This window comes from Mus musculus, chromosome 13, assembly GCF_000001635.26.
Source record: "Mus musculus strain C57BL/6J chromosome 13, GRCm38.p6 C57BL/6J".
Taxonomy (NCBI): domain Eukaryota; kingdom Metazoa; phylum Chordata; class Mammalia; order Rodentia; family Muridae; genus Mus; species Mus musculus.
The window spans coordinates 96,475,047-96,489,882 of NC_000079.6; the positions used below are offsets into that span (position 1 = coordinate 96,475,047).

A 14,836-nucleotide genomic window follows, 5' to 3' on the forward strand; every position below is an offset into this window, starting at 1 on the left:
TTCCCATATCATATAATTCTCAGACTCACATATTTTGACCTGTTACAATCCTTCCCTCACCGAATAGCTGTCACCTGAGGGAGATTCTTCAGTCTTGTGAACAAAAATATCTTAATAATCTTTATATCCTATATCAGGTAGGATTCAACTATAAGTAATAAGAAACTGTGTCTTATCAAAGTCTGGAAGCATGTAGGCCAGGGTTGCCATGGTGCCTCTATTCTACACAGTTCTCAGGAGCCAACCCCTCCAACCTGTCACATCATTGTTCCCAGGTGCACCCCAACTCTGATGAAAGGCAGTCATGTCTGCTTCCAGGAGGTGGGGGCCAGAGGGAAGAAAAAGGAGGCCAAGAGGATGCCAGAGCTCCCAAAGAGGAAGGTTCTAGTATCCTGCACAATACTTCCTCACACAGCCCACTGGTTAGCCCTTAATTGTACATCCATACCTTGCTGTAAGGGTAAAAACTCGAGATGCTCTACTGGACTGACGTGGGTTCTTTAGGAGATGCAACGCATTTGCTTCTGCTCATCAACAAATGACTATTAACACCATGCCAGGCCATCACACATGGGATTCATAGATAAATGAGAGCTAGCCCCACATCTCTACAGCCTCCGACCACCAAACAGTGACCTATTGGCAGTCCTACCTTAGAGACTAAGAATTTTCCTTCTGATTTGTGCTCTGTGGCTCTGGGAGCAGAATGAGCTTTCTACAACCTGCTGACCCTCCCCCACCAAGTGGAAACAACTCACTTTTCATTAGGCCCAAAGGCCCCTTTGGGAAAAATATGCCCCTGCTTCTGCAATCCACTGTATTGTGTTCTCATGAAGACCCTGAAGGATTATTTGCTGTGGTTTCTGTGTGGTTCTGCTTATCAGATGGTGAGCCAGCATTAGAAGTGCACGGTGGACATTCTCCAAGGCAGGTCTAATATTCCTCAAGAGCCATTGTGTTCCGGGGAATTTTGCCTGGATATGCCTGTGTCAAGGTGGGGATACTTGTACCACAGAAGGGTCCAAACACAGAACATCACTAATCCCTCCTCCATTCTGCTCAGACCTGAAAAGTTAAGAGCATTTGCAAAAACAATAACAAAAGAAGCAACTCAACACGGTATTTTGAAAACATTGTTTATGGTTGACCTTTTAAAAGGTACTCATGTTGTTTTCCATCAGGGGAAGCTGAAGAAGCAGTTGGACTGTCAGCATGAAGGCAACTAGTAAGCTTCACAGAAGGCAGGAAATGGATCTTCCCAAGAGGCTCTACAAGCACAGATGGAATTTGATAACATATTTGGGATTGACAGTAGTGACAGAAACGGAGGGTGTGGATGAGCTGACACATAACCCATGATGAATGAAGGTGTTTAACATGGGAGCAGCAGAAGTGTCTCAGTGTTGATGTCTCTCTCTTGTCCTTACGTTGGGTATTGCCTATATTCTTTTAGCATGGAGTTCCTTCTTTGACTCAGCAACACAACTGTGATGGTTTATATAAGCTCAGCCCAGAGCGTGACACTATTAGAAGGTGTGGCTCTGTTCGAGTAGGTGTGTCACTGTGGGCGTGGGCTTTAAGACCCTCATCCTAGCTGCCTGGAAGTCAGTATTCTGCTAGCAGCCTTCAGATGAAGATGTAGAACTCTCAGCTTCTCCTGCACCAATGCCTGCATGGACTCTGCCCTGCTCCCACCTTGGTGATAATGGACTGAACCTCTGAACCTGTAAGCCAGCCCCAATTAAATGTTATCCTTATAAGAGTTGCCTTGATCATGGTGTCTGTTTGGAGCAGTAAAACCCTAAGACAATGACTTTTACCATGTCAGTGTGGAAACCTCTCTCTCCTGAAGATTGCTTCTTACAACCCCATGCTAAATGCTAAGCCAAAGCACTTTGTGAGAGGGGTCTGGATTTAAAATGACTTCTCATCGTCTTCTATTATCACAGAAGACTGAGGCAAGATGTCTAGGTATAAATTTCCAGAACAATGCAAAGGACGCACTAAGACATCTTTGCCTTTCATGGAAGAGACCATCGTATAGGCACACAATCACTAGGCCTGTTTGCCACAAACTAACAGGCCAGACTCCCTCAAAATGTTAAGAGTTGAGATTATTTTTTTGTTTGTTTAAAAAAGGGGGGGGGCAGAAAAAAATGTTACCCTAAAGTGATCCTTATCTTTTTATTCTTTATTCAAACACAGTTCTGATGGACATTTATTTTGCAAGAAAACGATGAAGGTTACCTTGGCAGACTCAGGTTGCTCAACTCCTACATTTTGCAAAGAAAGACCTCTCTCTTCAAAAGAACCGGCCTCTGAGTCCTTGGCCTTTAGAAGCCTGATAAGAATGTTTCATGTCCAAAGCACCGGGCCACATTGTATTAATTTGAAGAGATAGCAGAGATTATCAACTTGCTTATGCTGAATGCATGACTTTTGAAGACTAAGGCCTTGGACCAGTAGCTCTCTGGAAGGTTTAAGGCTTAGTAGCTAAGGTCAGTTGGGATGATAGAAATGCCTGTCACAGACTTCCAGGAAAAACCCTGGGTAGCAAGAGCTGGGCACGGTGTCTTGGTTGGTGGTATTTTGCATGCTGGCATATGGTACTTATGGAAGAGTTGTGTATACCTCATCTGCCTCCCCTGCAAGTGTGGGACTCTGTTGACCTTAGCCCCATTCTGTGCTATGTATCAAACCTAGGATCCTATGTGGGGAGCCGCCCTCACATTCGCCATTACAAGATGGCGCTGACATCCTGTGTTCTAAGTAGTAAACAAATAATCTGCACATGTGCCAGGGCAGTTCTCCACTTCATGTGCTCTGCCTTCCCCGTGACGACAACTCGGCCGATGGGCTGTAGCCAATCAGGGGGCGACATGTCCTAGGCGGAGGATAATTCTCCTTAAAAGGGACGGGGTTTTGCCATTCTCTCTCTTGCTCCTGAAGAAGTAAGCAATAAAGCTTTTGCCGCAGAAGATTCCGGTTGTCCTGAGCGTGTTCTTTCCGGTGGGAACAAAAGCTCGGGATAATCCTACATTTATGGAAAAGCATCCTACTTCTGAGTTATGCCTAGCCTTTTTGCTTATTTATATCTTTTCACTTTTTTTCCTTTTTAAAAAAATTAATCAATTAATTTTTTTACACTCCATATTTTATTCCCCTACCCCTACCCACCCTCTGTCTGTTCCACATCCCATACCTCCTCCCTACCTCCCTGTCTCCATGTGGATGCCCTCACCCACACCTCACCTGACCTCTAAACTCCCTGGGGCCTCTAGTCACTTGAAGGTTAGGTACATCATCTCTGAATGAACACAGACCCAGAAGTTCTATTGTGTGTGTGTGTGTGTGTGTTGGAGGCCTCATTTCAGCTGGTGTATGCTGTCTGTTTGGTGGTCCAGTGTTTGAGAGACCTCATGGGTCCAGATTAATTGAGACTGCTGGTCCTCCTATAGGATAGCCCTTCTCCTCAGCTTCTTTCAGTCTTCCCTAATTCAACAACAGGGGTCAGCTGCTTCTGTCCATTGGTTGGGTGCAAATATCTGCATCTAACTCTTTCAGCTGCTTGTTGGGTCTTTCAGAGAGCAGTCATGCTAGGTCCCTTTTTGTGAGTGCTTCATAGCCTCAGTAATAGTGTCAGGTCTTCCTACTTTAGGCCTGTTCCTGGACCTTCTTTTCCTCAGGCTCCTCTCCATTTCCATCCCTGTAATTCTTTCAGACGGGAACAATTATGGGTCAGAGTTGTGACTGTGGGATGGCCCCATCTCCCTCACTTGATGCCCTGTCTTCCTGCTGGAGGTGGGCTTTATAAGTTCCCTCTCCCTACTGTCGAGATTTGCAAGCAAATAGATGGAACTAGAAAATATCATCCTGAGTGAGGTAACTCAGACCCAAAAGGACATTCATTGTTATGTACTCACTAATAAGTGGATGTTTTCCTTCTGAGAGCCCCATGATAAAAAGAATTATTTTTATTCTATTTCCTAATTGGTTATCATTGCTTTATAGGAATAGTATTGAGTTTTACAGATGAAATTTTATTGAATTCTAAAAGTGTAGATTTATTTAAAAAGTAGACAAGTGAGCTAAAAATAAGCTTTCTTTTAGAAATTGTCAGCAAACACAATGACTATAAGAAGTTTCATTTTTACTTGTTTCTAGTTTTTACTCACTTCATCTGTTAAATCGACTAAAGGGCAAATTGTTTTCCAAAGTGTATCCTCAAAACAAGTCATGTTTAAAACTTAGCAGCACTGAATTGTTTCTTTTGCTAACACAGGGATGTAATAATACCTCTTCATAGTATTGTTTCAAGTCCTGATGACTAATATGACTGTTTTCATGGCTCTGGGTTATTCAAGTTTTCTTGTATGTGTGATGCTACTTCAAGTCTTTTGTATCACCTTATATAAACTACTTTTCTTCTTGAGTCTTAAGAATGAATTTAATATTCCAGAGGAGTCCCGACAGAGAGAACAAGGATGAAATATCAGAGAGGCAGATCAGAAATGCTGAGAAAGCTGGACATGGAGCAAGCGGAGAGCAAGACAACCACAGTGTCCTCTCCAGTGCTGCCCCCGGGCTTTGCCTGTGGCTTCCTGCCCAGTCTTCCCTCCAGGATGAACTGTGACCTGGAAGTGCAGAAGGACCAGTCTATCAACAAGCAGGGGGCAGGCAGGCTGTGGAAGAGGGTGGTTTGCATGGTATGATTCAAGGTTGAGAAGCACACAAAGGAATGTGAAAGATGTGGCTCTTGCATGGGGATTGGAGGGGTCCAGATGAAGCTTCCTGGCTTAGGAGTGTCTGATGAGGAAGCAGCCACTTCTCTAAGGAGCTCTGTTTTCTCCTACTGCGAAGGGAATTTAAGACTCCAGCTGAGGCATCTACACCATAGCTCCTACAACTAAGGTTCGGCGAATATTGTGGGAGAGGGAGTGGTAGGACCATAAGAGCCAGGGGCTGGAGAGGTGGCTCAGGGGTTAAGAGCACTGACTGCTCTTCTAGAGGTCCTGAGTTCAAATCCCAGCAACCACATGGTGGCTCACAACCATCTGTAATGAGATCTGATGCCCTCTTCTGATGTGTCTGAAGACAGCTACAGTGCACTCATATAAATAAAAATAAATAAAGTTAAAAAAAAAAAAGACAGTAAGAGCCAGAGGACTGGGATGTCTGCTCAGATGACGTCTTCTGCATGTGACAAGGAAGTTATACCCACAGAATCTCAGCAGTATAGTCAGTCAAACAAGACCTGCACAACGACACTAGTTAAACATGCCAACACAGAAGGGGGGACTCTCACAAGGCTCCACTCCTCGATGAAAAGCTGCACATCGTTAATGCCTGCTGAGGGAGGGTAGTCAGTCTTTTCCAGGGACAAGCCCCCTGTTGAGTCATCCGGTTTAGTCAGCCCTAAATACAGATACATATGAGCTATACACACACACACACACACACACACACACACACACACAGAGAGCAATATTTAAAGTGAGGTCATAGATTTGAGAGGGATTGAGAGGACATGTGAGGAGTTGGAAGAGAAAGAGCAAGAGAAGAAAATAATGTAACAGTATGTGTGAAAAAATTCTTAATTTAAAAAATTTTAAATTATTATTAAATATGACAGTCAATAAGTGTAGCATCTACATGAAAATAATTTATTACTTAATGTTGAAAACAACAAAAATAAACTTCAGATGGAAGAAAATAATACAGTAATATCTATTTTTCAATACATTAAATCAGTTTCATTGAATTTAATTTTATAAATAGTTTACATAAGTAAATCACAACCAATAACCAAAGGACCACAGAGTTGGAACTGTTGTGGTGTATAATATCAGGTAAGGGTCTGGTGTGTCAGCGAGCTTTTAGCCCATTTTTTTAAGCAGTCTAGCAATTAAAAGTCAGGTTAAGACTGTGCCATACAAGGTCGGTTCTAAGGACCATCAAATATCTCTCTGTCTATAATAAATGCATTAAAATAAGCAAAGGCAAGACTATAAAAAATATTCAGGGTTTTTTTTTTCCTTTTTTGTGTTTTGAAGTAGGGTTTCTCTGTGTGGTCCAGGCTGTTCTTTCTGGAACTCACTCTGTAGACCAGGTTGTCCTCAAATTCAGAGATCCACCTGCCTCTGCCTCTGCCTCCCAGTGCTGGGATTAAAGGCGTGCACCACCACAACCCAGCAGAATTCAGTTCTTAAAGTAGTAGCAGGAAGGGCTTTTTGGTAAGAACTTGTGGGTGGTACTACATCTGCAGCAACCTCTGAATTGCTGCAAATCTTTCTCCCACAACAATTAGCAGAGACGACAGAGAAGCAGCTACGGTAAGTGCAGTGACTCCTCAGGGCACATCTTCTGAGGTGTCTATTTTCTCCTAAAGAGGGGAATGAAAACCAGGCAACTACACAACTTACCTTGTTTACTGCAGATTTGTAGTCAAATATAAATGTTAAGAAATTAAATACTGCCATTTAAAGTACTGAGTTAAAAAAAAGATTTTGAATTATGGACTAAATATTTATGTGAACCAAGTGCTTATATGTAAGATAAGTAAGAATACAAATCACAGGTTTGGACAGGTCCTCTGAACACAGATAATACTGTGCATCACCTTCCTGAAGGGAACAGCCATGCCCACACTCTTTATGTTAAGCTAATGTTCTTCATGGACATCATGGCCGATTCTAACTGCATCTGCTCACAGGACACAGAGATGCACACAGGTAGGTACGGAAGCATCAATGGCACCATGGTGACTAAGCATGGAGGAGCTGATGGTGAGGTTGCTCCATGTGGCTCAGAGTCCTTGGAAATATTTTATATCCATTATAAAATAACGCATCACTTTCTGACCTCACTTCTTACACTGTCTCTAACACGACTGATTTCCAACTAAGATATATATATATATACTGGGAATGAAATTCTCATGGCTATTAAGGAAAACATAAATGAAATAAATTAATATTCAGTCTACATTCTTAAAAAGGTCACGTAGGGGAGGCATTATTGCACTTGTCTTCCTTAAAGGAATACATTTAAAATGAGGAAGAATAAATATATTGACTATGAAAATAATAATTTCAATGATAAACGTTGATAAAATGTTCAAAGTTCATTTAAAAAATCCATCAAGGGTGTGTCTGGGATCTCGGGGCTTTGTTTTCTTCAAAGTTGAGCTCTTTGTCTTCGTTCCTGGCCTGGAATGAGAAAGAGCACACAATTGCTATGTAGAAGGAAATATTTGAAAAAGAGTTCTGCAAAAACAGCTTTTAAAATGTTACTCGGTTAGTGTAAAAAAGCAGAGGTGAGCCCCTGAAACTCAGAGAGGACACAAGCTGTCTGCACTGAAGCTCAGAGCAGGGCACAAGCTCTCTTTGCTCAAGCTCAAAGCCAACCCTACCTTTTGGTCCTTCCTGAAGCCTTCTGAAGTCTGTCTGCAGGGGAAAGAAAAGTCAAGAAATGCCATGAAGGAAAAGCGACACAAAAGCTATAAAATTAACAGAGTAAAGATATTATACATATCCCAAGCTAATTTTTAAAAATATTGTTACATTAATTAAACTGGGGTGTGTGTGCATGTGTGTGCATATGTACATGTGCACACATGTATGGAGTGAGCAACTTTCAGAAGTCAGTTCTTTCCTTCCATTGCATATTCCAGAGACACAGCTCAGGTTGAAAGGCTTGGCTCCAAGCACCTGTACCCTCACAGCCACAATGCCAGCCCCACAAAGTTAAGTTCACAATATTGTTTCTTTATAACTATATACTTACAGTTTGTACAGTACTGTTTCTTATAACTGTAGAGTTCTACTGGCATTAAACTTAGTTTCTGCAATCTTGCTATAGTCAGCATTACCAAGAACAAAGTGTAAAAGACTTCCTGGCTCTATAAATAAAGCTAGTTTGTCACAGTACACCAGCAGACGCTCCCTGAGGGAATTTCATTTTTGACTGGATCACTCAGATCCTTCAACTTTAACTTCATTCTACAATAAATCAAAACTAAGCTGGACTTTCTCTTCAATTCAAAAGCTCACTTTGAGTTATTTCTAGCCAGGGTAAAGGTAACTAATATTTTCCTAAATGAGAGCAAACACAAGCCATCCTTTTAATAGTATACATTTCAAATTTATAGTTTCGGTAATTTTAATGAGACATATCCCTAGAAAATCACATTCCTCTTATTTTTTTAAATTTAATTTTAAGTGTATTGATGTTTCATCAACATGTATGTTTGTGTACCGTGAGTGTGTGAAGCCAAAGAAGGGTATCAAACTCTCTGGCACTAGAGTTACAGCATATGGTTGTGAGCCACCATATGCATTTTGTGGACCAACTGTAGGTCCTACCCAAGAGTTGCAAGTGCTCTTAGCCACTGGCCTGTCTCCCTTCCTCCCACAACGCATTCCTCTTAACGACCACACACTTACCAGTACTTCTCGAGCTTTCTTTGGGTTGTTTAACTGAATTACCTTCACTATTTCTCAGTTCTTGGATAATACCTTTATTTAAGCAAATATCCACATGTATGTTGAAGAGGGTAAGATCAGAAGTCTCTTGTTCTAGGTTACAAACAGGACACACTAGAGCTCGTCCTGTTACTACCTCATCTGTACAAGGCTGGACAGAGTCTTGCCTACTTAATGTACTGATGGTTTCATTTTCCAGTGATATAGGACAAGACTTGTCTGGAATATCAGGACATTCCTCTTTGCTGCGATTATTCTCTAGAGTGTCCATCCTTGCTGCTTTCAATGATCTGTCTTCCGTCCCTGTTAGATCTACACCATCTACTAAAGTGATCTCTCCATTTTCATGCCCCCGTTTCTCACACAGTGGAATAGAGGGGTGTACATCTTCCTTCTGACCAATGTCTGCAGAGGAAGCATGTGAGTAACAGGATATTTTTGAGTTCTCACTGGTTGACGGTCCATCAAGACACTCATCTACATGTTCATTAAAGGCTTCCAGACTGACACCTTCTTGCTCCCTAAAGCAAACTGGACATATAAATGTCTGACAGTCATTTGAATTCTCTGATGTTTCAAAACTCTCGCTCAGCTTCTTTAATGCTTGGGATGGTTCCAAGATCTGTAAAGCTTGCTGACCCGCAGTTTTACATCTGGATGTGTCTTGACAGTTGGAGATTCTTTCTGATCGCTTTTTATCAAAGAAACTCTTCTTATGAGACATTTCTAAGGGCTTTGCAAGCTCAGTTTTGTCAGTTTTGTCTAGACTATCCCCAGTAGATGACAAAGCTTGGTTTCCAGCTTGTAAGAAACCAATGATGCTCCTTTGTTGGTGTTTCCTGTCATCTTCACTGGAAAAAGTAGACATTCGGACACCTAAGTGAGACCAAAACCAGTCAGCCTCAAATTGTACAGACGTTCACTCCCAACACGGATAAAGCATGGAAAACAATTATGAATACTATTATGACATGTATGCACAGGTAAACTAAAGAGAAATAAGTACCACTGGAGATGTACACACACATACACAACATACATTTTTTAAGTGCTAAGGTTTGCACCTGTATGTGGTCTTTCGAATGTTAGGTATATAATTTGCCACATAGCTGCGTTCACAGACCAATATTTTCCAAATTAAAGGACAATGGCATCATGGCTGGTGTTATAAAGAAGAATTTACTTTGCTTTGTAAAACTGAGTATCAGTAAATGATAAAAGTCTGTTGGGGTTGGCATGATTATATAGAACTTTCAATGCCATTAAGTAGAAAGTAATTAATTGGAGTCAACTACAGAGACTCTTCAGTGCTGATCTTTTACGATAGACTTAACTTTTTAAGGAGTGTTTCATTTTTACACAACAATTGAACAAAATATTCCTATATATTATCTGTTGTCATTCATGTACAACAACTGGTACTACACACACACACACACACACACACACAAACACACAGCACTATCACCCAAATGCTAAAGTTTACCTAAGAAATTAATCTTGGTAATTTTCATTCTATGAGGTTAGATGTAGTTATAAAGACATATATTCACCATTATAGAATCATATACTAAAGAGGAATTCTAATCTAGCAACATGGCTACTCTGGCTAGAATAGAGACACCCTGTTAGCATACACCTTTAACCCCTCTGGCTGGAATACAGACATATCTTAGTACACATCATTAATCCCAAACAATGAAGGTAAAGTTAGTTTGTAGAAGGAAGCACCCATGTTTGAAAGTGATGTCTAATTGAGTGGTAGACAAAGTGATGAATCAGAGAAAGATTTGACAGAATTCCCAACTCTCATGAGAACAGAGAGCAAAGAGGCAACATAAGAGAGGGCAGGGCAGAGAGAGGAGGAGGCAGTTTTACCAAGACAGGTTGCAGAGAGAGAGAGAACAAGCTAGACATAGGGAAAACAGAACAAACCAGAAAATGAGAAGGAGCCAGATTAGAACAGATTGCCAGAGTTAGTTTGAGGTCAAGCAGAGCAAAAAGTCAGAGGCTGAGACAGAAGCCAGATTGGATCAGTCAGTTTAGAGAGGAATTTTGAGTCAGAACAGCTGAGTTGAATCCGCTAGCCAGAGTTCAGAAAGAACTAGAAAGGGTGAGCTTATTCAGCAGTGTCAGAGGCTGAAAATGTTCTAGGCCTACAATAGATTGCATGGAGGCTAGAAGCTTCTGGGACTAGGCCTACCTCGGTGAGCAGACTGAGGCAGTGAGCCTCCGAGGTGACAGTTACATCAGGGGAACACGGGTCACTTCTACAATACACAGTTGTTTCACTAGCCCCACGTCTTCTGCCTTCATCCTTCCCCTTGGCAATTTCGTCTTTACGGTCTCTAAGGTGTTCAAGATGCCAACCATACAATGCTGGCTTCTTATACTTAAAATATTTACTTAAGTTTCCTTCATGTCCCTTTGTAGCTCATTTACACACTGAACATTATTCTGTTGTCTGGACACACAGTTTATCAATCCACTCAAGTTTTATCTTGCTTGCTTCTAAGTTTTGCAATTACAAAGAAAGTTTCTAGAGTTGCTTGCTCTTTGGCTCTTTTTCATAGAATTCATGCAGTGGTCTCACTGGACGCTATCTCTCAAGTGTGAAAGTAAGACTAATGATCCCCTTTTGCACAATCTCTTACAGATCACTTGGAACCACGGCTTCCTAGTGTTCCCAACAGATAGTAGCTGGCAGTGTGGTTTCACAGTGTCATAATCTTGATTTGTAATTCTGAAATCCAAAATTTCTAAAAATCATAGCACAAAGTGATAAAGACTAAATTGACGTGATATTATGTAGTGTCCCTGTGATCTAAATAACAAACTTGCTGTTGTTTAGTGACAGAAACATCCACGTTTCATTATGTCATGGTGTTCTAGATCCCCAGGAGAGTGTTACAGGATATGATCAGAATGCCCAGGCTTTGTTTCTCAAATCTGTTATATTCTGAGTCTTGAACATCGCACCTCATGGACTTCAGAAAAAATAAAGATAAGAACGACTTCCATTCGCTCTGACAGAGCTGCAAGTCCATCCTGTGCGTGCATCCAGGTCTAGGGATTACAGCTGATGGTGCAGATGAAGACGCTCTTCAACAGTTTTAGAAATAGACACAGGGGAAAATTTCCCAAGTTGAATGTTTTTTCTTTTTATGGCGGGGGCATTATTAAACACACAAGGGGAATAAATAGATAAATAGATAAATAAATAGATAGATAAATAAATGGGGGAAGAGAGGGAGGGAGGGAGAAAGAAGCCTATTTACCCATCAGTCTTAACCGCAGGGGGTGTGGAGAACCCACATTAACTTCTGTCCTTAGCAGCTCCTTGGCAATGGCAAATATTTCCTCTGCAGTAGAAATGGCGGCCGGAACGGTAGATGCACGAGTTTTTACTTCAAAATTCACGTTCTTCAGCTTAATGGTGACGGTTCTTCCCTACAACACAGGCAGCACATTGATATGGGAGGTCTCAGGACTTGTAGAAGAAGATAGTTTGCAGGTTAGAAAAGTTTAGGAAGCCTGTTTGTGCATAAGGATACAAAACTGTCATAATTAAAATCCATGTCTGAAAAACAGCATTTAGCATATAATTACCATTTCCCCCTCAATTAATTAAAACTACTTTTCAATGAAGGGCAAAGTTAACTAATCTCTTTTACCTTTACTGTCCATTTCTCTGGGGTAATTCTCTTTTGAAAGTCAGGGGGGGGTGAAGAGCTCACACTTCCTGCATGATGAGCACATGCCAGAGACACCTGTAAGGACCATCTCTATGGCGTCTATGGTGTCTTGAGGACGTAAGGTTTCAGTCGGGGAGGACTGATGACATTTGAGCATTTCCTTGGGTGTGTGTGGGAGTAACTGGCAGCTGTTGCACTTGAGGGTAAATTCAACTCCTGACTCATTTCCTGACTAAGACTCGGTAACTTCAGGCAGCAGCGAAACTCTCCCTTAACCAGGTAATGACGTGAGAGGAGAGGCTGGTAAGGCCACCTCACCTCTGTGCTATTCTTGCTACATACCTACAGCCTATGACATGGGACAAATGAGACAGTGGCACTCCACAGGGCACATGGCCAGTGGTTATCAAGACTGTCAGTTTTACCAAGAGGGAAAGGCTATCAAACTCGCAGAGCAACCTAGGGAGACAGGACACTAGTTAGTCACCATGTGGTTCCCTGAAGAGAACCCCGGAGAGAAATTAGTAGGAAGTTAAGAGCAAGACAAAGGCAGGCTGAAGCTTGGCAAATAGCAAGTGCTGGCATCACTTTCTAGGTTGACACACACCTATGGTGGTATGAAATGCTAACAGTCGCAGGAGCTGGTGAGAGGGATAATGGAAACAGTCCTATAAATCTGAAATGAATCTAAAATTAAAAGTGCATTAAAAAACTCAAAAAGAAACTATTTTATACTCAGGCTAGAGAAGAGTTTGAAGTAAAATTGCTCAAATGCCCCAATTTTCTGCAATAACTTCTGAATACGTTTGTATTACAGGGGACTGAGGGAATATTAAAGGTGGACTCTTCCTCGCAGTTGGGAGCATTTCAGGCTACTGTTCTCAGTGTGTTTAGCAACCAGGATTAGAGCCTTGAAATACAGCGCCTGTTCCAGAAGGTCACTGCCTCGGTGAGTGACGCCTTCAAGGATGACTGGAAAACCATTTATGATCAGAGGACACAGTTGTAGAACAAGCCTTCCCTTTGCCTTTGTCTCTCCTGCCACGTGACTCTAATGGAGAAGCAATGATCTAGCATGCTACTCTAATGTAGTAGCAATGATTTAGTGTGTGACTCTAATGTAGTAGCAATGATTTAGTGTATGACTCTAACGTAGTAGCAATGATTTAGTGTGTAGAAGCAATGATCCAGCATGTAACTCTAATGTAGAAGCAATGATCTAGCATGTGACTCTAATGTAGAAGCAATGATCTAGCATGTAACTCTAATGTAGAAGCAATGATCCAGCATGTGACTCTAATGTAGAAGCAATGATCCAGCATGTGACTCTAATGTAGAAGCAATGATCCAGCATGTAACTCTAATGTAGAAGCAATGATCCAGCATGTAACTCTAATGTAGAAGCAATGATCTAGCATGTAACTCTAATGTAGAAGCAATGATCTAGCATGTAACTCTAATGTAGAAGCAATGATCCAGCATGTGACTCTAATGTAGAAGCAATGATCCAGCATGTAACTCTAATGTAGAAGCAATGATCCAGCATGTGACTCTAATGTAGAAGCAATGATCCAGCATGTAACTCTAATGTAGAAGCAATGATCTAGCATGTAACTCTAATGTAGAAGCAATGATCTAGCATGTGACTCTAATGTAGAAGCAATGATCCAGCATGTGACTCTAATGTAGTGTTAAGGGTACAAAGCTGCCCTTCATCACCCTGGAGCCATTTCAATGTCACGAATTGCCCTTCCTGGAGTGACCTTGTCACAGATCTCACACACAGACGTCAGACTCTCTGTTTCTGATTGATGGGAGTAGGAATGTTCTATTGTGCTTGTCTCTAGCTTTAATAAATGTGTGTTCTCTTCACTTAGACTAGTATCATATAATAAAAAAAAATACAAAAACAAAAACAAAACCTAAAAACTAAAACCACCCCATGAAAACTCAGTACCTTAAGTCCTTCCTTCTGGAGGTCGTGGGCGAGCTCAGCGCACAGTTCTTGGCACAGGCTGTACTGTTCCTCTGTCTTACTTATCTCACTGAATGTCCTAGAGAAACAAGAAGGATGTTGGTGCACAATACGAAACTACAGCTGAATAATTTGGTAATGATAGAGTACATTCACATAGCCTAGCACTGTATTTTCTTTGGCATAAATTAAAGTTTTCAAATAACCTAACACACAGTCAAGTAAAAATATCTATATAAATGATCAAAAGCCATTTGCATAGGCACACTGATCAGCAAACCCCCCATTTTATGCTCTTTTTAAGACACGGTCTCCCTTTGTAGCCCTGGTTGGACTAGAATTTGCTGTATAGACCAAGCTGACCCTGAGTTCACAGAGATCAGCCTGTCCCTCCACAGGGCTAGGATTAAAGGTGTGCACCGTGTCCATGCCTTATTCATTTTAACTGCCACATTGGTGCTTTCTTTTTGTGTGCTCTTCCATATTGGAGAAGCCAGCTTCCTATACCTGATTGTGAACTGGGACCTCCCTCCCTAGCTCCATTCCAAACTTGACGCCCTAAAGCATTTTTGAAAATCCAAGGGGAGTTTTCAGAAAAGAAAAAAAAAAAAAAAGCCCCACAAAAAAACCAAAAAACCAAAACAATGAAACCTGGTAGTGGTTCTTACATGTCTTAATATAAA

At 41.4% G+C, this 14,836-nt stretch overlaps 1 protein-coding gene across 12 annotated transcripts in view; it reads right to left on the reverse strand.

Moving 5' to 3' along the window:
• Nucleotides 1-5,640: 5,640 nt before the first annotated feature.
• Polk (polymerase (DNA directed), kappa) overlaps nucleotides 5,641-14,836 on the reverse strand; it is a 61,893-nt gene continuing 52,697 nt past the window's right edge. For 5 of the 12 annotated variants that reach the window (NR_144625.1, NR_144624.1, NM_012048.3 and 2 more), the window contains 5 exons: nucleotides 14,136-14,232; nucleotides 11,762-11,933; nucleotides 8,445-9,359; nucleotides 7,412-7,445; nucleotides 5,641-7,208 (listed from right to left, as the gene is read on the reverse strand). Coding sequence is in view for 7 of the 12 variants with exons in the window: in NM_012048.3 (NP_036178.1) it covers nucleotides 7,124-7,208; nucleotides 7,412-7,445; nucleotides 8,445-9,359; nucleotides 11,762-11,933; nucleotides 14,136-14,232 (1,303 nt within the window). In the remaining 5 variants the exon portion in view is untranslated. The remainder of the gene's footprint in view (nucleotides 7,209-7,411; nucleotides 7,446-8,444; nucleotides 9,360-11,761; nucleotides 11,934-14,135; nucleotides 14,233-14,836) is intronic. The other 7 variants (NR_144623.1, NR_144622.1, NM_001347606.1 and 4 more) reach the window with 5 other exon arrangements.